Here is a 21961-nt window from a genome sequence, read left to right as displayed (position 1 = left end):
CTGATCTGAGACACACATTCGGTATCTAACGTTGCCGCTTATTTAAATAGAATCTATCAATTCTTCAAGTGGTGCAATTTTATCACACGTAATATTAATATTAATTTATATTATTTTATCTATTCCATATGAATATAATGTGACATAATAATATTTTATTATAATTATATTATCATAACATTAATACTCAACGTGATTATTATTTTAAAAATATTAATATTTTTTTTACTAAAACAGATGATTCATACAATTTAATATAGATATATAAAAAAAAAAGCCAAAAGATAACAAGTCCGAAGTGTATTAGGCAGCTCCCTCTCTTCCACTCAAAATATATCTCTAAAATGATTGGTCATGTACGATGGCTTTTTAAATATGTATTTGATTTGAAATGCCACATTATCACATATCATAGCTCGAATATCTCAAAATAATAAATAACACACACCTATACCGCCGACGCTTTTTGAAGAATATTGGTATTATAGTGTAAGGTACAATTATAGAGTATATCAATGTTATGTTGTAGCATTATACTATTTTAATACTTAAAAAATGGGCATATATAAAGTATGTTACAATTTTTTTTTCCCAATAAGTTTGTAATTAGAGTTTATGAGTAATAAACAATAAGAAATGATACACTCAAAAACTTCTTTGAGTTTCTAACATAGGTCATCTAGCGTTGAATAATATTATCTCCACTCTAATCCATGGTTTTAGATGATCGTAATAAAATAATCAAATCATTATAGTAGTTATTATTTCCATTTTTTAGTTATATTTTTTTAAATAAAATAATTTTTTTAAACAATAAAGTGGTACAAGGCAGTGTCTGGAAATTGGGTACGTGTGACATCGACCTCGTACGGCCATGATCCGGTACTCGACTCAAAACAGCGTGACTCCAGGAATCCATGGCGAGCTTAGATGGCCAAAAAAAAAAATTATCCAAAGCTATGCCTCTCTTTCTCCACCGACTCCCCTGGCCTCCCGCCGCTCCGCTCGTCCTCGCCGGCGCCTGTAACCCACCTCCGAAAACTTCCACGGCCCTCCACCGCTCCTGGTCCTCCTCCTCCTCCGCCTTCCCGAGGCCTCTCCATCCCTGCGGCGCCGAGAGAGTGGAGGGATCCTCGTCTTTCGATCCGGCCACGTTTGAGGCCGACCGAGTCCGCCTCGACGCTGAGGCCCGCGCGGCCATGGCGTCCACCGCAAGCTTGGCAGAGGAGGGAGGCGGAGATCCCAAGACGTGGAAGTGGAGGATCCGGAAGCGGATCTGGGATCTCATGGAAGCCGAGGATATCGCCCGGAATCCTCGCCCCGTCCACCACCGCATCCCCAATTTCGCCGGCGCTGCTACCGCCGCCGACTCAGTCCGTGTTCTCCCCCTCTTTTTATTCTTAACCTCATTCAAACAATTCCTATTTCCTTTGTGCTTTGATAATTTCAGGCCTAAACGATCTAATCTCTTCCAATCTCAAGCAATTTATAAGCACAGAAACTTGGATTAAGTTGACAAAGTAGACTAAGCATTTAAAGAACATAATTCTTGAGGCGTGTGAATTCTTGAACAAGGATCTGTAAAGCCTCTTACTAGAAGAAATATCGGAGGAGAGTAGGAGACTCACCAAGCTTTGTTATAATTGAAGAGGGACCAAAAAATATTTACTTATTTAAGCAATTAGGTCTTCTTAATCCTTATACAAGTTTATACGGGGTTTGGATATCATGGAATCTCTCATCAATGGCTAGACTCAAACCTTAAATGATCTACTTGAGTTTGTGAGTGGTCCCGTTGTTGTGGAATGCCCATAATTTTTGCCATGTTCTGTCCTAGTCGATTGCAAGATGTAATCTTTAACGAAATCTCAAGATTGGTGCTGCATTTTAAGGCCTTTTAACTGTTTCTGAAACTCTACTTCAGATTGTACTGTTGTTGTATTTTGGTGCCCTCCTGGGACTGTGGAGATTTATTTTGCAGTCTTGTATTGATAGCTTGGGGTCCTTTAAGGCTTCAGCTTGTTATCACGATAATGCTTTAAAGCCATAATTTTTGGTTTGCAAATAAAATTAGTTGAATGAAGTGGAGATCAGTTTCTAAGCTTCCATAAGACTAGCACATGTTAAAGAACATGCGGACAATAGTTTAGAAGGGAGTTATAAGATTTGCCTTTGTATATGCTCAAATGACATTGTTTATGTCATGCATAATATTTTTTTACTCTTATGCTAAATGGATAGGATGAGACTTCTGTTCGCTGGTTATAACATGATAATTACATCAAGACTAAACAGATCTGGACAGGTTTGTTTAGTCAAACTCAATATTCACTTAGGGAGGTTACTTGTTTCTCATGTTTAGTGTATCCTAATATTGTTGGTACCTTTAAAACTAAGGTACCTTGAGCTGTTATTTTTTAACTTAATTCTAGTTACTGAAATTTTGTATTTTTGGTGGGCGTTAAGTTAGGGAAATTAGAAGTTTTTCAAAAGGCTCAATGTGTGAAGGTCAACCCTGATTCCCCACAGAAGCAAGTCAGGTTCTTAACTCTTACAGGTTTGTTACTCTTTCATTCAGCATCATGTTCTACAGCTATCATTTTAAGGTTTGTTTATCTAAAGAAATGTTAACACATAATATCTTTCTCACATTGATGCATGCACATGGATGTTTTTATTTATATATGGGTGCACTTGCACATGTCTACCGCCGTGGCCCTCCGCCGGTGTCTGCCGCCGCTCCTTCTCCCTCCCTCCCTCCCTCCCTCCCTCGCTTCCTCTTTCTCTTCTCCTTCTATGGCTTCGGTAGGTGTCCTCTCTCGATACGGGCCCAACACGGCCCGTACTGATTCGTTCTGCCAGAAAACCGGTACGGTGCCCGGTACCGGATCCTCCAACCTTGATGTGTACGAATTCTTGTCGGTATAATACTTGTCAAAATTGCCGGTCTTGGACAGGCTTGACTCTGATACTGCTTTGGCTGCTGCATTCTAATCAAGGTCCATGTACATGCATTTCTGGTGCAAATAAACACATTTCTATGCTGTGTCTTGCAGACATCTCTAATTAAGGAAACTTTGATGTTCTCTCCTGTCCAAAATTAAGAAATATGTTTATGTTCTATATCAAAATAAATATTTTCTAGCACAGATGTTTATGCTTGATATAGAAGGATCTCTTAATTTTCCAACTTTTTTGCATTTTGTCATGATATTATATATGTTGGGTTCTTCCTTTGATTCTTCTTCTTCTTCATCAATGGACTCTATACCTGACTCATTTTCTTCTTCAATATCATTTCGTAAAAACCTTTTTAACCATATCATAGCACATCCATGACTTCGTACTAGCTTCCGGAACTTTGGGAATACGCAAATCTCGCTCCATCACATAAAAAAAAAAAGAGTTTTCATGGTTCAGTTTGTGTAATTTCTAATCACAATGTCTTCTTCTTGTTCTTCAATATCATTTCATAAAAACCTTTTTAACCTAATCATAGCACAACCAGGACTCCATATCTGACTCAACATAAATTAAGTAAAAATTTATTTGACTAATTTCAATTATTCTAAACTTCCTTAACCAGACCAATAAGAAGTGGCTTTGTTAGAACTTTATGAGTACGCAAATCTCCCTCCATCCCTTAAAAAAAGTTTGACTTTTCATGGTCCAGTTTGCATAATTTCTAATCACAGTGTTCCTTGGATTATGCAGGTGGGAAAAAGTTGTTGACTCCTCAACCACGTCTGAGAACTGGTTTCTTTTCAGTATTAGAATCTCAGATGTTATCTTCTGATTCCATAATGGAGGCATGCACTTCTGTTGGGGCTGCTAAATATGGCAGACCTATCAGTCTGGATGATAAAATTAATGTGGATTTGATAGTTATTGGATCAGTTGCTGTTGATCCAAGAACAGGAGCGCGACTCGGGAAGGGAGAGGTATTAGCTGGTCCATTATTAAGTTTTTGCTGTTTTAGTTGGCATTTTGAATTTAATATTGCTAGATTGAGAACTAGACAATAATTTTAGGTTGTCCTTAGCATTACTTATTAACTTTTTCACATTACTGGATGTCATCCTTCATTCTCTTGCTTGCGCATCTCATTGTATGAAAACTGAATCATATTTATTTATCTCAGGCAGCAGCGGTAAGTTTAATTATGAAAATATCATTTGTAATGACATTCATCCCTTATTAGGATTTAGTTGATGTAGGGTTTTGCAGAACTTGAGTATGGTATGCTGCGACATATGGGGGCTATAGATGACACGACTATGGTTGTAACATCAGGTAATGGCTCTCCTCTGTTGTCTCATATGTATCTTCAACTTGTCTCATTAAGCTATGTATTCAACTATGTATCTTCCTTTATTGCTTATCTGCCGTTTACATTCTGCCTTCTTATGTTGGGTGCATGATGAAACCTAAAGGTGGGGTATTTGGATGTCTAGTTGCCATAGCCGTATACATGATTCTACACATGGGTGGGTAATAAAGGCTTAAGGAGTGAAGAAGAGAGAAGTAGTAGGGGATGGGCAGGCCTTTGCTCCCACAATGCCAAAATTTTGCGGGATATTGCTTATTGCTGTGCATAAAACATAGCTGGGTGGTCCAACTCCAGCTCAAAAACTCTGCTGGCAATGCCTCCAAGATACCTGTTCCCTTGTTTCTCCCAGCTACGCAAAGAATCGGATATTACAGCCAAGCACCCATGCATCTCTGAACTGCACATTTGTTCATGGTTTTTCTTCCATGAAATGTCATATGCCTTGACCACAAAAGCAGTTGTAAGAACAGCCAGCATCATGTTTCTTGTTTAGCACAAGAACTCACTAATTAGGTATGCTAGTGTCTTAAGTCAACCTTATTTGTGTTGTCTAATTATCATGTCCATGGCTCCAGTGCATGACAAGCAGTTGGTGGATGATATCCCAGTTGAGAACTTGTTAGTTCATGATGTTCCAGTCGACATTATCTGCACTCCAACTCAGGTGATCTTCACCAATTCAACAATCCCTAAGCCTCAAGGTGGGAATGAAAAATTTTCATGAGCCATGTCCGTCTCTTGTCATTCAATTTGCAGGTGGGTGATTTAATAATTTTTATGAATGTAGGAATTTACTGGGAGAAACTTTCTCCCGAGAAGCTCGGCCAAATTCGCATTCTCAGAGAGCTGAAGAAGCGGATAGAACGAGATACTGGGCAGATGCTTCCTTGTGGGCCTTCAGAAACGCTTCCTCCCACTGCTCAACGGAGGCTATGAATACTTAAAAACTAGAGATATTATTATATTGGAAATATATGTTTTTCCCACCACCATCATGGAATATGTAAATGCAACTTGAATTTCTTTTTCCCAGTTCATAATATGCTATGGGAATATGTTACAGAATGTTCATCATCAAGGGAATAATATGAGTGGCACGAGTTTCATTTCAGGTTGTGCAATATTTGGTTGTCATCATTTTAAAAACTTTGTTGCAAACTAAAACATGGTTTTAGCAAACAATCATAATTTCTTGTCTGATGTGAAGGCTTGTGTGCATAGTATACGTGAGTCCCTAATGTTTTCTCTGGGGAACTCACTAAAATTCCGAGGTTCATGTATGCATGTTTTATCTCATGTGGATATGATCTCTGTTGTGTGTTCAACAACTGATTTGACTGCCAATGAGGAAAGGAGGGAGAAAAGGGAAAATGGAGGAAGGAAAAAAAGAAACATATGCTAACGCAGCGAAAAGCTGGAGGCAGAGGGAGGAAGGAATTTTATATAAAAGACGAATAAATCTAATCGAGAAAGGAAATTGGGTGAATGCATGCAGTGCAACGGCAACTAAATTATTTTCTTCTAGACGTTTGCCTTGCCCTTTTTCATCTAGAAAATCAGTGAACCTGACAAAAGATTGGTGGAATTACTTTCCAGAAAGTATTTTGTGAGGTTAACAAAATGATTGTGGGAAGTAGGTTATTTGTAAAAGAGAACTCATCAACCTCAATTTTCGGATCAAAAACATGACTGAAAAAAATGCTCTGAACAAGCAAACAAAAGTAGAAACAAATTGCACGTAAATAGGATCAGATAATAAAAAATATTTTAAAAACAATAACTAATTTAGCCGCTAGAGGAAGGGCTTGAACCTTCGACCTTGTGGTTAACAGCCACACGCTCTAACCAACTGAGCTACTCCAGCTCGTTTTCACTCCACCAAAACTATCATATTAGAGAACTCAGAACACAGGCATTGCGAACCTCTGATGTTCCTCAGCTGCACAGCCAACCACATGCCCCTGACTCTACAGTAAGATGGAAAATAGATTGGATACAGAATATATATATATATATATATATATATATCTATATGTATATGTATAATATCAACTTCTTCTCCAAGAGAAATCATGGGCTGATTCCGGTGGCCGACGATATTAACGGTTACTATGTTTCCAGACTTCCGGTGGTGGTCTTGCAGATATCTCTGGCTGATATCAGGCAGGAAACTACCCGAGCATAACACCATTTTGCAGTGTGCAGGTACGAAGGACTTCTGAGTTACATTGTGTTGTTTGTCTACAAATCATGCACTGTGAAGCAGCATGGTCTTGCTAGAGGACTGCGGCTGGATATGTCTCTGTGTGTAGCATTGGCATACCTGGGGAAGCTCCAAAGAAAATTAGGTGAAAAGCAATTGGCATGACAAGCATTTGATCATGCTCGAACCATTGGCATTACCATGGGCTGGCATTTCAGTTGATTTTCATGCATGACAGCCCACAACTCGAGGCTTAATGAAATTTGGCTTCGTGCTGTGCAGATATTGCCTCTCCCAGAATTTCAAGTTGGTCTTCGGAGCATTTGCAATTCCTTCTGGCCAACTCCTATATGAATCCTCAGGTATTTGGAGCCGTAAGCCACGCTATTCAGCGAGCACCTGACTCTCCCAAGGCTCATAATTTAGATCGCTTGCTGTGCATCACAATCAGATTACCAGTCCGCGTTCACTACTTATCAGCAGGCATGATGTGCTTTGCATATGAAGCTATATATACACACACACACACGAAAATTAATATTTATATTTATGCTAAATAGATACAGATATCAATTAAATACTAAATATATTCATATTTGTTTGAAACAAAAAGGATACAAACTGAATATTTAATAATATATATTTTTTTTGTTATAAGAAGGATATAAATTAGATATCATTCAGATATAAATCAAATAGAGTAAAATTTAACAATGCAAAATAAATTAATAATATAATTATAAAAAATAAGTACAAAATTTACTATCAAGATTACAAAGGAAGCATCCTAACCTGATAATGGCCTTAAACAATTATTAAACTTGCTGAAACCAATTTGACCGAAGATTTGAATAGTTGATCTAATCTAATTTGTATTTAAAAATATTAAAAAATAATTTAAATAACACAAATAATATAAAGTATTAAATTTTTCTATATTGAATACTACTACTATTTTTTTTTTGTGCTTAAAACAGGTGCATCAAACAGTACGTGTATGAATACACCCAATAAGATCAAAATACAGTAACTCGCGGAGTGCCAATGGCAAATACTACTACTATTTTTTTAATGAAAGGAATCACATCTATTTTTAAGAACTTTTAAAAAATATGGGAAAAAATAGAAATATATTGAAAGCATTGATATTTCTAAATATTTTAAACAAAAAAATCAAAATATTATAAAGAATAAAATGAAGCTACCCATTTTTTATTTTTTGTTAAAAAGAAGAGGATGGAACTTTTTTTTCATACGGACAGGGATTCAGCCATGATAATGTCCAACCTGTTTTCAGCCCTATCCTAGAAGGAATTTGCATGTAGAATAACCTGTTTCAGTCAGATAACGTAAATTCATCAATGATCAAATAGAAACCGTAGAGAATGGCCCTAGCTGTCACTCTGTTACTTAACAAGCAGTTTGTAACAAAATTACGGGCCAATGAACTCATCTTGCTATTGGCACAACGGCTTTTTATACAGAGATATCTGTCAAAGCCTTTGACTAGCATCCTTCTTGCTCACAATATTTCTCTCAAATGAGAAATTTCTAACAGGAGGGAATCTAATAATCTAAGGCATATACAATGGACTCGGTTACAAATACAACCTCATTCATTAACAAAGTGAAACCGTTAGAAGCTTCAATTTCTAAATTCATCAGGTACTGTGCTTGTGCATGGCCAACCACAAAATCTCCAGTCACTGTATTCAAGCAACCCAACAGCAGCAGCTGTTGCCTAATCTTCAGGAGTAGCTTAAGAAACACCCCGGAACTTGGCTTCATACTCTTGTGGCCGCTGCAAAGAATGAAATCATATAAGCTCGACAGAAGGTGAACATAAACAACAAAGCAACTTGGAAAAGAAGAAAAAAGAACAGTCAAGATTCTATGAATCAGCAATTTCAGAGTGAACCGTTCGCAGTATATGTGGTCTTGCTCCCATACAACCCTCCTGCACCTCGGCAATCTGAACTTAAGTTCAACCCACATAATATACCTTTGGTGTCATCCAACATTGGCATGGACCATCAGGTTGGCAGAGAAATTGACGGAATTAGGTCCTCAGAACTATTGATACGATTTTGATTTCTCCAAATTCTCTTCTATATATTAATGAATGCATCGTATGATAGCGACATCATTTAAAGATAACATTGTGTAACAAGTCAGACTCCTACCATAAACGTTGCAGATATGGTCCTCCGTGCATACCATCTCATATGCATCGCATGCTGACAACTAGCAGCCGCTGCCATAGAACCAAACCACAAATACACATATCCATGGCTGTTCCTGTAAATATAACAACCAAAAAAGAAAGTATTAGATATCCAACTGACAATCAAAGAGAGCATGTTGAAGGATTCATGATAGCTTAATACAATAAGGTCCTGTTTGGATGCTGGTTAGGGGGTGGTTAGGCAGTGGTTATCTACCTACCCAGCCAAACAAGTGCAAAAAAAGGTGTCTTAACGTTATTTCGCCAACACCCTAAAAAATGCCATAACCAGGTTAAGTTTATTTCACAGGAGGTCAAATAGATTTAACCACTAAAAACTCTCCCCTCTCTCTCCTTACTTTTCCACTTTTTCCACAACTTATCCCACCAGCCCTCAAATGTCAACCAAACAACGAATAGTTCTTATTCATAGTTACCTGATTAGGAGGTAGTACCAATGGTTAAAGGTATCTATCTCCCAATTAGCTATGTGGGGACCAAACAGATATTTGTGACAAGGGGATTGCCATGTCTACACAGTTGAGCAGAGACCATAACACAACTTGTATCCACAGAATTCACCTCAAGTTTGTGTTGTCCGCTAACGGTTTGCCAAAAAAAGATCCAGGAATTAGGCTAGCGTTTTCCCTAACCAGGCCACTGTGCTCTAGATGACACAAGTTTAAATAGCCATTGGCATAAGGATTCCAAAAACACTTTTAACAATCTAAAAGCTTAATATAACACTTAAAACTATCAATAGTTTCATTATTTGACACTTGCTCTGCCCAAAAATTCAGACAAGAATCTAAATCAATTAGAACAGTAAACATCTAGCAAATATCCGTTCCTCTCATTCATCAAAATTTGTCACCTCCAATTTCAAAATGTAAAGAATTTTATCGTTACCCCATGCTGTAGCAAAATTAGGCTCAGAATATTCAAAAAGTGACATTTGTTGATACAAATAGGCACATACATATATAACCACACGAAAAGATGCATAACATGCATTGACCAGACATATGAATTATATGGTACACATATCTAAAACTATTAAAAACACCAACATTTGTTGGGGCAGGGTGTTGGATTGGGAGGAGGGGTAGGCTCATGCCTCACTCCCTGTGAAAGGTAAGAGGGAAAGACCTAGTTGCAGAGTCTCAAACTCTACTCAGAGAGGTGACAGGCCACCACCCTTCTCCTCTTGCTCGAGCACAGTTGAGATTGTCTTCTCAACTACATCGTATTCCTCCACTAAACCCCTTATTCTCTCACAAGAAATAAATATCACAAACTGCACTTGTCAGAATTGTCTTCTTGAACTCGTATATATCACAAACCTCCCCTTCTTTGATACTAAACAACATGAAAGCAAAACAAGCATGCTGACAACTCTGTGGCACTGTTTGGAACCCTCATTCCATGTCCATGGGATATCTCCCACATTGATAAGAAAAGAGGAAGTATAGATTGGGAGAAGCCTCCAACGCATTATCCTCAATTTTTAGGGAAACCGGCCGTCATCTTCACAAAGAACCTGGTGTCTCTAATAAATCAGGATTGTGTACCAACAGCATCCCTAGAAACTTGTTCTCACATTTCACACCCAGATGTTGATACCCTATATGTCATAATCATCTAAGGAACCTCCATTTGTCTAATGTCTAGCAAAGTAATGTATGCGAAACTACTACTTAAATCAATTTGTCTAATTGCCTAGCAAAATAATGTATGCGAAACTGCTACTTAAATCCACTGTGATGGAGTAAGATGGCATTTAAGCTTCATTAATCCCAAAAAAAAACTTAGTAAAAAGAAACAGTACTTGTCCACATAGATATGTTTCACCGAGCCAAACTTGGAACATTCTTCTTCGACTTCCTCTTTGATATCCAAATCAAAATCTGGATCCGTCTGTAACATAATTTCATAGTTTAGCAATGCAGCTTGCATACGATTGCCATGTATGCAAAGGTTTGTTACAAACCTCAGTGCTTGGATCAAACATATTCTTCAATAAAACACACTCACTAGGCTCCCCGATAGGCTCGGCGAGAGGGGAAGCTAGCGCTGGAAGGGCTGAAGGCACCGTAACCTGCCCATTCATAGGCAAGCTTAAGGCCTGCTGATTTGGAACAGCTCCATTAAGCACAGGCACTCCAAGTGATCCTGCAATACTGCAGAATAAGGCTGCAGATAAGCTTGCAGGACATGAAATCAGGACAAATAAAATTAGACACAGAAACAAACCTTGAAGCAGTTCCAGTTCTATCCAATTTCTGCATGAGTAAAGCTCTAGATTGAGCATTCAAAGACTGCATAACAAAGAAATAAGAAATCAGCTGTCTCCACGTCCAAAGCATGGGAATTGAATTTCTTTTTTGATGCACAATGTGAAAGAATTTCACTGGAAAACCAAAACAAACAGAAGATCATGCAATGGTCTTTAAGATCCAAACACCACTAGAAGTATTTAATATTAAAAAATCAGGACACCAATCACAACTTCACAAGCATGTTAAAATAACATATTGAGGAAGAGAAAAGTCGAGCACATTTACTCACCAAACCACCACCAGCATCATCATCAAAGTCAGCAGCATTTGGTCCACCATCCTGCCCACCAATATGATCTGTAACAGATGATACCTGTTCCAACCATATGCAAGTCTTTGTTAATGCAGGATCAAAAGCAATCAAAAAAGAAATATCTGAAAAACATCATGCACGATGAATACCTTGATGACCCTCCCAGCAATTTCCAGCTTTCCATTTAAACTCTGAGCTGCCTTTGCATGTTCAACTTGAGCAAACTAAAAGATCGAATAGTACAAAAGAAAGATAAAATAGCATGTCGGCAAATATTAGTTGAAATAACAGCCACTGCACAACTACATACTTACTTGAATGAATCCATAACCTTTACAGTGCCCCGTTTCTAGATCCACAGGTAATTGCACAAGCTCCACTGGACCAAAAGGTTCAAAGACCTAAAAAATGCATTTAACAATTCTAATATACATTTGGAAGTTGACATAAAATGTAATAAAATGATCAAGAAGCATTAAGCACAACTGTTGAAAAACATTAAAAAGGGATAAAAAGAGAAGAAAATATAACACTAACATAATTACATTCAAATCAGGAAAAGAAAGCAGTTTGTAAAAACTTCATAAATGGATGACATTTCACCAATTAAAGTCATGGAATTTTATTTAACAACAAGTACCCATGTTGCAAACTCCAAATGGGGAACCCATTTTAAACAGAACTATATTCAACTTCTCAGATATATTTTTACGAAGAATAGAAGCAATGGGTATCACCTAGAAGTGAAAGAACACAAAATATCTTCAGCAATTATGATTGTGCCACATGACAATGACAAATCTGAGAGGATATAATCCAAAATCAGAAGAGTAGAAAATACCCTTAGTGATCAGCACCTATACCACAAAAACATGAATCATATCATAGTCATACACTAGTTTAGAATCTGCAACATGAAAAACAATTTAAAAAATCGATGCCAGCTGAGTGAAGGTTATTGAGAATTACCAAAATAATGAATGGACATAAAAAATCTGCAATTTAACACAACTCTGCATCCATTGAGATGATTCTTGCGAATTTATGTTCCAGAGCCCAGACTGATGTAAATAGAAAATATTAATATCCGCATACATGAAATGGCAATCGCAATTTGTGCATGTTATATAAAAGAAAATTTTGACTAAAACATAGGTACTGGTTCCTGGATTACTTTTTTTTAAATGAATATTAATATTTCATAGAAATCCAAGGAGACAATAGCTCAACCCAGCAACCACTGCAATATTAGCGAATCATATAAAATTTAAAAGGAAGGATTGCAGCACTTTAGGTAAAAATCTAGAGATAGAAATCCAACACTAACATGAAGGATAGAAATCGTGTTTAACAAAGAGAAGCAAATGTACACCCTATTCTGATACTGAAAACTTTATTATCCAATTTCTGTGCCAACTAACTTGTCCTAAAATCTGTATTTTTGAATGAGTCAGACAAATACTTAATTTCAATGATGCACCAGCTATCTGGCCTGTTATTTCACCTGACAAGAAAATAATGGTTAAACCTTGCCGAATACCAGCTCACTCTCCAAGTCCAAATCAATTGTCTTCAAGTAGACTCACAATTTTCACAATATGCATGCAATCGCACAACACTATGAATAAAGTGTTTAACTTGCAAATCCAAGTTATCCAATTATAAGCCAAGCTGGATTTAATCGACCAAAAATCTTTCATTGAAAAATGGATCAATATGCCTCAGCTGGACATGTTTCTTACAATATTGAAAGGTACACGGAGACTAACGGATCAAAAACCCAGAGTTCTTTGTCAACTTAATTTATTGAAAAGTACATCAAATATAATGATTTGCCCAACAGACAGCACAAATAGATGGGGGGAAATTATCATTACCCCATAAAGCCTAGGAGCACTGAGTATCTAAAATCTACAAACTGACCCTTCTTTATTCTTCTCCCCCTGACAACTGAGAAAACAGAACACCATCTATACTGTAGATTACAATGAGAAAATGAAAGTTATTTCCATCGAGGAAGGATGGTAATTTATAATTAATCTAACCTTTGTATGACAAAGATGAGGTTTCCTCTATCTTGTTTATGCATATCATTTAAGTGGCCTAAGAAGCATACTATTTGGTCAAATCATAAAATATACAAATTGAATAACTGAAAAATGAAATCAAGCTCCATATTATTGATTTTCAGTTAGAATCTATCTATTTTTAATAACAAATCCATACTCAGATTCGCTATTCATTGGAACAGCATTTTAAACCTGAATGTCGGATAACATGCATCTGGAATATTGAAGTTTAAAATGAAAAATATGACCCAATAGCTAAAAAAAATCTATCCAGAAAAAAAGAAAATCACTGTAGCTATCCCAATGAAAGACGAGGTCATCATAAATTTGCAGATACACCAGCAATAGCAGAATTCATAAGAACACATTCAAAATTATTCCATATTAGCTACATTTCAGTTTAGCCATCGGCTGCATTCACCTGACGAAGCTGATCTTCTGTAATGTTGAAGTGAAGATTTCCAACATAAATTTTTCTTGCAGCAGCTCCAGTAGCATTTGACTGAACAAGATTCTTTTCTGCTTCTGAAGGTTTAACCATCACTGGTTGACCAAGAAGAAGGTGACCAGAAAGAACTATTGCCATCGGTACTGACATTGCATCATAAAACTCGATGTAACTGCAACAACTCCAATATAAACAACAATAAGATGTTTGAACATGCAAATAGACATTCCACCCCCACCCCTCAACAAAAAAAAATGGCAAATAGACAAGAAAGGCTTCTCTTGTTATAAAGCAAGGAAAAAAATGTATTCAATAAAAGTCAAGAATATATATAAATATATATATATATATATATATATATATATAGAGAGAGAGAGAGAGAGAGAGAGAGAGAGAGAGAGAGAGAGAACTTAAAATGTATAAAAATGAGAAAGATTTGCACAAAATCATGACTGCAAGGTAACCTAAGCAATCATTTAGGCCATCCTGGATCCAGGAACAGAAGAAATCAGAATTACAATGCAACAGAATTTAAGAAGGGTTTGAGTAGCAAGAAGCTTGAAGAGTGCATGATCAAGACACACTCCAGTCTCGAGGGAAAGTTGCACAACAGGAGATTTTTCTTTCAAGAATGGCTAACAAGGGATTTAAAGCAACTGAGTAAAGAACTTAAGCCCAAAGAAGAATGAATAATCAGGGAGCATACAGCTCATGTTCACAGTCATTACATGCTGTTGTTATGAAAAGTGACTAGGCAAGATATTTCATGTGAATTAGAATTTCAGATCATAGAGAGCATAAAAAAAAACAAAGCAAAGCTGGGACTTACAATAGCTGAGTTAGATGTGAAGATGACATGATCATCCATCAGGGTCCAACAGAATGGTATGACAGTGTGCAACAAAGTTTAAAGTTAACAGCATCAAAGAGAAACTAAGATTTCTTGCAGACGATGAAAATTTAAAGGTTCAGATGGAAGTCTTAAATGGATTGTTTTGGAAATGAGCATCAAATGAAGATTTAGCGAAGTTTTAGATGAAAGCTATGACAAAATATTTTAAAGGTTCTGTTTGAGTTAAAATTACAACAAAATGACAAGAATGATTATGAAGTGAAACCAAATGAATAGGAAAAGGCTTGTTCATCATAATTATGACTCCCTTTGTGGAGGGTAACTCCAAACTATAATGACAACTTGGAGGCTTCATGATATTGCATAGACAAACTTTAGGTCAATTTTGTACACTTACATCGTCAGGAATAGGACGAGGAGTTACACATTTTAATTTCAAGGAACGGCAGATGGTCTTATGACTAAAAACAGTGCAAAAACGCAAATGAGAACACAGGCAAGGAGATAGAGAAACAAATCTCAGGGGCAGAAGTACATACGGCAAAGCTCATAAAAAAAATAGGCCTCGAAGAGGTCTAAAATCAAATGGAGAAGGTTTATAGAATCTGGAATTTTTCCAAAAATTCTGAGGTTGGTTATGAAAACAAGCTTATGCTTGAGTTCAAATACACGAGAACATAACATATTGCCACCAAGATAAGTGGATGAACAAAAAGATTGCTTAAATGCTCAAGAAATGTTTTTGAACACCCACACACACATTATGGCCTCTAAGGCAAATATTGAATGTCAATACGATGCCAAAAACATTCTACAGGAGTTAAAATGATATACATAGAATTCCCAACAACTGGTTCTTATAGGTATCATCTTTTCTTTCTTTCTTAATGCCACTGCATTTAATAAACAAAATAAAATTAGGCAGGAGATTTTGTACAAGTAAAAGGAAATAAAGCAGTTTTTTGAGGGCATAAATGTGTAGCTTCAGGTACAAGGAAATTACATACCCTACTCCCTTCGAACGCCTTGAATTACGATCCATAATCAAGCGTACATCCCTCACCTAGAAATTAAGAACATTCAAAGATGTATTCTTTACCAGAAGCAAATAATAAGCAGGGAACTGCAGTATATGAGATGCAGTGATATGCCTTATGCATATTATACCACCCATTAAAGCAGACTGTGTGATTGCTAATTGGCTTCTTTATTCATCATCAGTAACCAAATAATAAGTACATTGAGCCACAAAAAAGATATTATAGTTCACCTCAATAAAGGAAGGGCAGCATTTTATGTGATAAGCATTATCTCTGAATAGCATGGACCAAACTTTTTTTTTTTTTTTGTGAAAATGCACCAAATAGATTTGAATGGTTAACTACATATCAAATGGTATATGCATGGGAAAAATATGATGGAAACTGTACCTTCATTGCGCATAACATGTATAGATTCCAGGATATATTTTACCTCGTGGGTGAAATGACATGTCAAAACATGCAGGCAATCCTTTAAAAGGAATATAATAGAAGACAAACATTAGCATCCTGCTGAACTAACAAACCATTATGTTTCACTAACCTTTCCTGCTTTTGAGAAGAACTCATAAACATCTCTCTCAGTCGCCTTCAAAGGCATCTGGCATGTAAATGAAATAAAAGTGAACTTAGACTGAATATATGAAACATAATTTGTCAAAATTGTAGGCACCATGTTAAAAATAAAGGTTAAAATACGAGTCAATCTATACACCTGATATGCAAAAACAGTCCTCTGGTCCCTTTCTGGATCAACTTCAGGTTCCACCACTTCTTTTTTCTCCTTGTACCTCCTACATGACAAAATAGATTTCACCATTAACGCAGACAGCTTGATATCAATTGTTTACGAAACTGTAACATTACTTTTAAACAATACCGTAATCATTCAAAAAAAGGAAGAGAACTGGGGAAACGATAGAAAACTTTACAAATGGAAAGTATATAATACTCCACAGAAGCCGAAAATTAGCACAAATACAAATAAGCTAAAGAGGATATAAGAAAAGAACATAAACAATACCTGCTCTCTCTTTCCCTCACCTCTCTCTCGATTTCTCTTTCTCTCAATGCCCTCTCTCTGCTCCTTGCCCTCTCCATCTCTCTTTCAACCTCGCTATCATGCCTTCTCGACCTGCTGCTGCTTCTCCTCTCGCTGTCCCGCTCCCTTTCTCTCTCCCTCTCCCGTTCTCCCTCCTTCCTCCTCTCCCTATCTTCCTCTTTCTCCCTCTCCTCCCTTCCCCTCTCTTTCTCTCTATCCCTCTCCTTCTCCCTTTCCTTCTTGTCCTTCTCCTTCTCTCTTTCCCGGTGATCTCTCTCTCGGCTCCGGTTGTCTCTATCCTTGTCACGCTCCCTCTCCGCCTCCCTACTGCTCCGGTGGCGATCCTTCTCGTGCCGAAGCGATCGATCCCGATCCTCGCGGTCCACCTTCTCGCCGTTCTGCTTCTCCTCCGCCCTCGACCGCCTCGACGGTCTATCCGTGCCGCCGCCGTCCTTCTCGTGGTCGCCGCCGTGCCGGGAGCTCCGGCGCTCCTTCTTGAGATCCGCGGGCTCCACCGATTTCTCCAGGTAATCGTACTCGTCGAATTCCATCCTCCCTCCGCTGCGACCGAATCCAAGAATTTTGAACACCCTAGAATAGAATAGAGGGAGAATCGAGCGCTTAGGGTTTGGATTTGGGGTTTAGCCGTTTAGAGCCTAGAAGTGAGGAAGGGCAAAAGTAGACGGGGGAGTCCTTGGAACGAGATGCTATTAATACGAAAGGGCGGAAGGAAAGTCACACTTTAGCCCCTCGACTTCTAGCCATTTGCGCAGCGACACCACTCCTCTTTTTTTTTTTTTTTTTTTTTTTTTTTTTTTTTTTTTTTTTTTTTTTTTTTTTTTTTTTTTTTTTTTGTACATTGGCTGCTCACACTACCTTCGCATAAGCACAGCCAGCAGCATTACTAACAATCAGGCTACACGGAGCAAAAAAAATAGAGAACTGTTGGGTCCAAAAAAATCCTCCTGAATGATGAGCAACAAATGAGGCGATCCAATCAGCAGCTTGATTCGCCTCTCAAAGAACATGCCTGACCCGGACCGCATGGCGCTCCCGCAGCATCCGACGTATGTCATATAGAAGCGGGTGCTCTACCTCCTCCAACTCCTCCTCTCGTAAGTGCTCCATCAATAAAGCTGAGTCCCCCTCCGAGATAATATAGCCTGCCTCCAGAATATGTCTCGTATAAGAGAGCTCCTCCCATGCAGCCCTGAGCTCCGCTCCAAATGCTGATGCCTCAAAGGAATGACGTCCCCCCGCTGCGATCAACCTGGAGCCATGGTCTCTGATCACAAACGCCACTCCCGCGCCAACACTACCGGCGGGCAAACTCCCATCAAAATTCACCTTAAGGGGACCAAGTGGTGGGGGCTCCCAAGAAACAAGAGCAAACCTGGGCGCTATAGAAGCGAAGAAGGGGCCCCAGGTGTCCCTAGCCACCGCAGATGAATCAGACTCTATAGACTCAATGACCTCCACTGCCTGATGGAGGGTCCGCTCCACAACAAACCTCAGGGGTGCCCTCCTATCGTCAAAAACTCTGGCATTTCTATCCAGCCAAATATGGTAAGCCAAGTAAACATGATCCATACCCTACCTTACAATGCTCGGAGATCGTATGGCAGACCTCACTTGCCGTAAAAAATTCTTCACCACAACATCGGACCCCGAAAGGGGAAACGATGCCCTCCTCCAAACCTGAGCTGCCTGAGGGCACTCAAACAAAACATGACTAACAGTCTCCACCGAATCTGAGCAGTCCACACACGTCGGCGAAATCCTGACTTCCCTCCTGGCTAACATGCGCCTAGTCGACATGCAGTCCTAGACCACCTTCCAGATGAACAACGCCACTCGGGGGTGGACCTGCATCCTCCAGATCCAGCTACCATCACAACGCTTGGCCACCTCACCCCCCATCACCACCTGTATGCCAGCCGACCGCATCCTGGCTGACCCCGTCGCAGTCCACACCTATCTGTCCAGCCCCCTCGAAGTACTGGGATGACAAGTACCCTCTCAGCTAGCTGTGCCCCGAATGTCTCCCTAACCAAGACCTCATCGCACCATCTCTCGCCGGATACCATTAGATCGCTGACTCTGAGTCCGACCAGTCTCGCCGAATCAACCACCGTCAGCATCCAGCAAAGTAGTAGCTCCGTCAACCACTTATCCTCTAGAACATCGATGGACTGCCCATCCCCAATCGTTCACCTAATCGCCGATAGCACCGATTGGGTGAAGGAGCAGATCTCTTGCCAGATGAAGGAACAGTAACACCCGGCCCGAAACTCCACCTCGGTCAAGTGGGCGCCATCAATAAGACACTCCACAGACTATCTGGCTCCAAAACAAACCTGGCAACACGTTGTGCAGCTAAAACCTCTCGCCTCGCCAGCAATGACTATTTTCCCAAACCACCATGTCTGAATGGCTGACAAATAACCTCCCACGCCACCAAATGAATCCCCCGTCTGCCCTTTCGCCTGCCCCATATAAAGTCCCTGAACAACTGCTCCAATAACCTCAATAGAGACACTAGCACTGATGTGTTCGCTAGCAAGTATACTGGCATCGAGCTTAAAACCGACCGCACCAGGGTGATCCGCCCCATCATGGAAAGGGCATCCATCTGCCATCCCTCCAATCCGCGCCTGAAACTCAGCTCAACCTCGAAGCAATCACTACGCCGAAGACGCCGACCAGTGATGGAAACCCCAAGATACCTCATCATGCCCTCCTGCTCACCCACGCCTAGGATCTCCTTGATGGAGGCTTTGATCTGCGGTTGAGTCCTCGGACTAAAACAAATAGCAGACTTGGACCTGTTCACCTTCTGACCCGAAGCAACACCACTCCTTGAAACGTTCCAATTAACCCTTCTGACTTTTAGGGTGCATTTCGATCGCCATGGATCAGAATCAGAATCGAAATGAAATAGAATGGAATATAAATTGAAATGGACATATTCCTCAATGCATTTAGTTCGTAATTAGAATCAAAATCTGAACCAAAAAATTGATTAAATAGAGAGATATTTTTGAAAAATCAATAAATAGAGGGGTACTTTGGAAAATCAATTTTTAAAGTGTGGCATAATAGGATTTGAACATTAAGAGGAGAACCGAGATTAGATTTTGGAAGGTTAGGTATTCTCATTCTCTCTGGAATGGGATTGGAAAGGGGAATAGGACTCCTTCTAACCAAATGGTTGGAGTGCGAGTTACTTATTCCTATTTCCATTCTAGAGCCCAACTCCCACCAATCAAATATATTCTTAATTTAAATCTATTTTACAATCCATCTCAACAAATTTAGGTAGCAATTGTGAGAAACTGACGCATGGATCAAGTTAGACGTAGCTGGAATAGATGAAAGTTATGTGACTCTTGCTGAATTTGATAGTAGTGGAATTCAACCATAACATGGGTAGGCAGATTGAAAGATTAAAACCTGACTGTGATCAATCATGATACATTGGAATGACTCACATGCTGAAGGATATTAGATAGTGACCTAGTTGGGGGTTATACTACACATTGGATCATGGGAGTGAATCGTTAAAATCGTTGATGATAGTAGCGATAATGAATTGGCTGTGCTACATTTATCTTATCTCCTAATATAGATAAGTGTAATTATACTTTATCAGTGACTTTTCAACAATCAAACCTATCAATGCATTTAATCTTAGCTTAACTTACTAGTAGACTTCTACCTTAGGAGCAGTGTTAACTTAGATCTCTATTACCATAGCTCAGGCTACATCATTATCTCTATCAAATCTATCCTCTTCAAATAGTAGTATGATGGTGATGAAAGTCCTTCAAAGTCAGTGCACTTGAACCTATGCTACACTCATATTCTTTTTTTGATCATGATCTTTTTGGCTACTTTAATGCTAGTGGTATATTTACGCACCTATCTATTCTGTACCTTCTGACTTGTCATTGCTCTTTCTAACATGTCCCGGATGAGACGAAAAATGGTGACAACAAAGTCAGTGTTGTCCTTTCCCTCTTCCACCCTTCCCAATCTTGTTCCCTGGTTATTGGCAGCCCAATTCCTCTTCGCCCTCACCACCACCCATCATTAATCTTTTACTCATCATCCTTCTTCTGATTTTCACATATTTGTAATAACAAATTGCTGAATTTGGACCACTTTGACCGAATTTGTCATCTCTGGCCATTTCTATTTGATCAGCACTGAAGATCGAGGGGGATGGAAGGAGGCAATTCCTGTTAAAACACGGCAATTATAGCTGAAAATTGGTGAAATGGCAATGATGTCTATTTTATATATGAACAACATAATTAGCGACTTCCCAAACTAGTATAATAGTGATTAATGCTAAAGGTTATTATTTTAAAATCACGCTCGAAAAATTAAGTACATACGTGTATGATCTTGTCCAGTCCAATTGGGACATTCCTCACAATCAAAGCAAATCTTCTAAAAATGTTATGACATTATTGGAAGACAAGAACTTATCCTCACAAAATCTTCAGCATTCATGAACTTCATTCCAGGAGAAAGAACTCAGACTCACAAGATCCTGGGTGGGATTTCGAGGAGAAGAATCAAGCCTCATCACACTTTGTACCAGATATGGATTTCACTAGGAGGTATGTCCTGAGACTAACGTATTATGGGGGAAAGAATCACGACCAACTTATGAATCAGGTGCATGAACATGTGTATTTTCAAAATAGAAAGTTATAACTAGCCAAATCCGATCCTTGGATTCTCATGGTTGGTCACACCTACATAAGACCACCAATCTGCCAATAAAACTCCAGATATATTATTTAATTGTTAGCAATCATTTGCAGCGTTCACACTTCTTTCCTGTCCCCACCAATTTTTCCCATTTAAACCCTAGTTCACTTCTCGGAGCAAGCAAGTGAGATATGTAAGAAAATATAAAATATATAAATAAATCTACTTCATCCTATCAACTTAAGCTTTTGGGATAAATGGTGATTTTAACATGGTATCAGAGCAGAGGTCTTAAGTTTGAACCCTGTTTTCACACTTTTTAACCCCATTATTAAAAATTTTACATGTTAGGCTTCCTCATTAAAAAAAAGTCCGGCCCACATATGAAGAAGAGTATAAGAAAATATAAAATATATAAATACATCTGCCTCATCCTAT

General features: G+C 38.6%; 2 protein-coding genes and 1 non-coding gene across 4 annotated transcripts; 1 reads left to right on the top strand and 2 right to left on the bottom strand.

The window, feature by feature from the left end:
- Nucleotides 1-916: 916 nt before the first annotated feature.
- Nucleotides 917-5441, top strand: LOC103701236 (5-formyltetrahydrofolate cyclo-ligase-like protein COG0212). 2 transcript variants are annotated; one of them, XM_008783229.3, is made up of 6 exons: nt 919-1373; nt 2467-2557; nt 3715-3941; nt 4218-4293; nt 4906-5031; nt 5118-5441. In XM_008783229.3, the coding sequence occupies exons 1-6, from the start codon at nt 960-962 to the stop codon at nt 5264-5266; spliced, it is 1083 nt and encodes a 360-aa protein (XP_008781451.3). In that variant the 5' UTR covers nt 919-959; the 3' UTR covers nt 5267-5441. The 2 variants fall into 2 exon arrangements, with proteins under 2 accessions (XP_038989170.1, XP_008781451.3); XM_039133242.1 differs by lacking the exons at nt 4906-5031; nt 5118-5441 and adding an exon at nt 4434-4899 and having other exon boundaries at nt 917-1373.
- A 679-nt stretch (nt 5442-6120) lies between these two features.
- On the bottom strand, nt 6121-6194 carry TRNAN-GUU. Its single transcript has one exon. It is a non-coding gene; the product is annotated as a tRNA-Asn (tRNA).
- A 1707-nt stretch (nt 6195-7901) lies between these two features.
- On the bottom strand, nt 7902-17494 carry LOC103701237 (RNA-binding protein 39-like). The gene is made up of 13 exons (XM_008783230.4): nt 16784-17494; nt 16475-16553; nt 16304-16360; nt 15727-15782; nt 13840-14038; nt 11664-11750; nt 11499-11573; nt 11326-11409; nt 11011-11075; nt 10748-10937; nt 10586-10674; nt 8717-8831; nt 7902-8334 (listed from the first exon to the last, which is right to left on the bottom strand). The coding sequence occupies exons 1-13, from the start codon at nt 17350-17352 to the stop codon at nt 8293-8295; spliced, it is 1707 nt and encodes a 568-aa protein (XP_008781452.1). The 5' UTR covers nt 17353-17494; the 3' UTR covers nt 7902-8292.
- Between the last annotated feature and the right edge of the window lie 4467 nt (nt 17495-21961).

This window comes from Phoenix dactylifera, chromosome 14 (genome assembly GCF_009389715.1).
Source record: "Phoenix dactylifera cultivar Barhee BC4 chromosome 14, palm_55x_up_171113_PBpolish2nd_filt_p, whole genome shotgun sequence".
NCBI classification, from domain to species: domain Eukaryota; kingdom Viridiplantae; phylum Streptophyta; class Magnoliopsida; order Arecales; family Arecaceae; genus Phoenix; species Phoenix dactylifera.
This window is presented reverse-complemented; position numbering and strand designations above follow the sequence as displayed.

Excerpts from the sequence above, each read along its gene's own strand:
- LOC103701237 (XM_008783230.4), bottom strand. The coding sequence starts at position 17,352 with ATGGAATTCGACGAGTACGATTACCTGGAGAAATCGGTGGAGCCCGCG. Across the intron at positions 10,675-10,747 it reads TGTTTGATCCAAGCACTGAG|ACGGATCCAGATTTTGATTT; the intron begins GTTTGTAACAAA and ends ATTATGTTACAG. Across the intron at positions 8,335-8,716 it reads CCATATCTGCAACGTTTATG|CGGCCACAAGAGTATGAAGC; the intron begins GTAGGAGTCTGA and ends CATTCTTTGCAG.
- LOC103701236 (XM_008783229.3), top strand. The coding sequence starts at position 960 with ATGCCTCTCTTTCTCCACCGACTCCCCTGGCCTCCCGCCGCTCCGCTC. Across the intron at positions 1,374-2,466 it reads CTGCTACCGCCGCCGACTCA|TTAGGGAAATTAGAAGTTTT; the intron begins GTCCGTGTTCTC and ends GTGGGCGTTAAG. Across the intron at positions 4,294-4,905 it reads GACTATGGTTGTAACATCAG|TGCATGACAAGCAGTTGGTG; the intron begins GTAATGGCTCTC and ends CCATGGCTCCAG.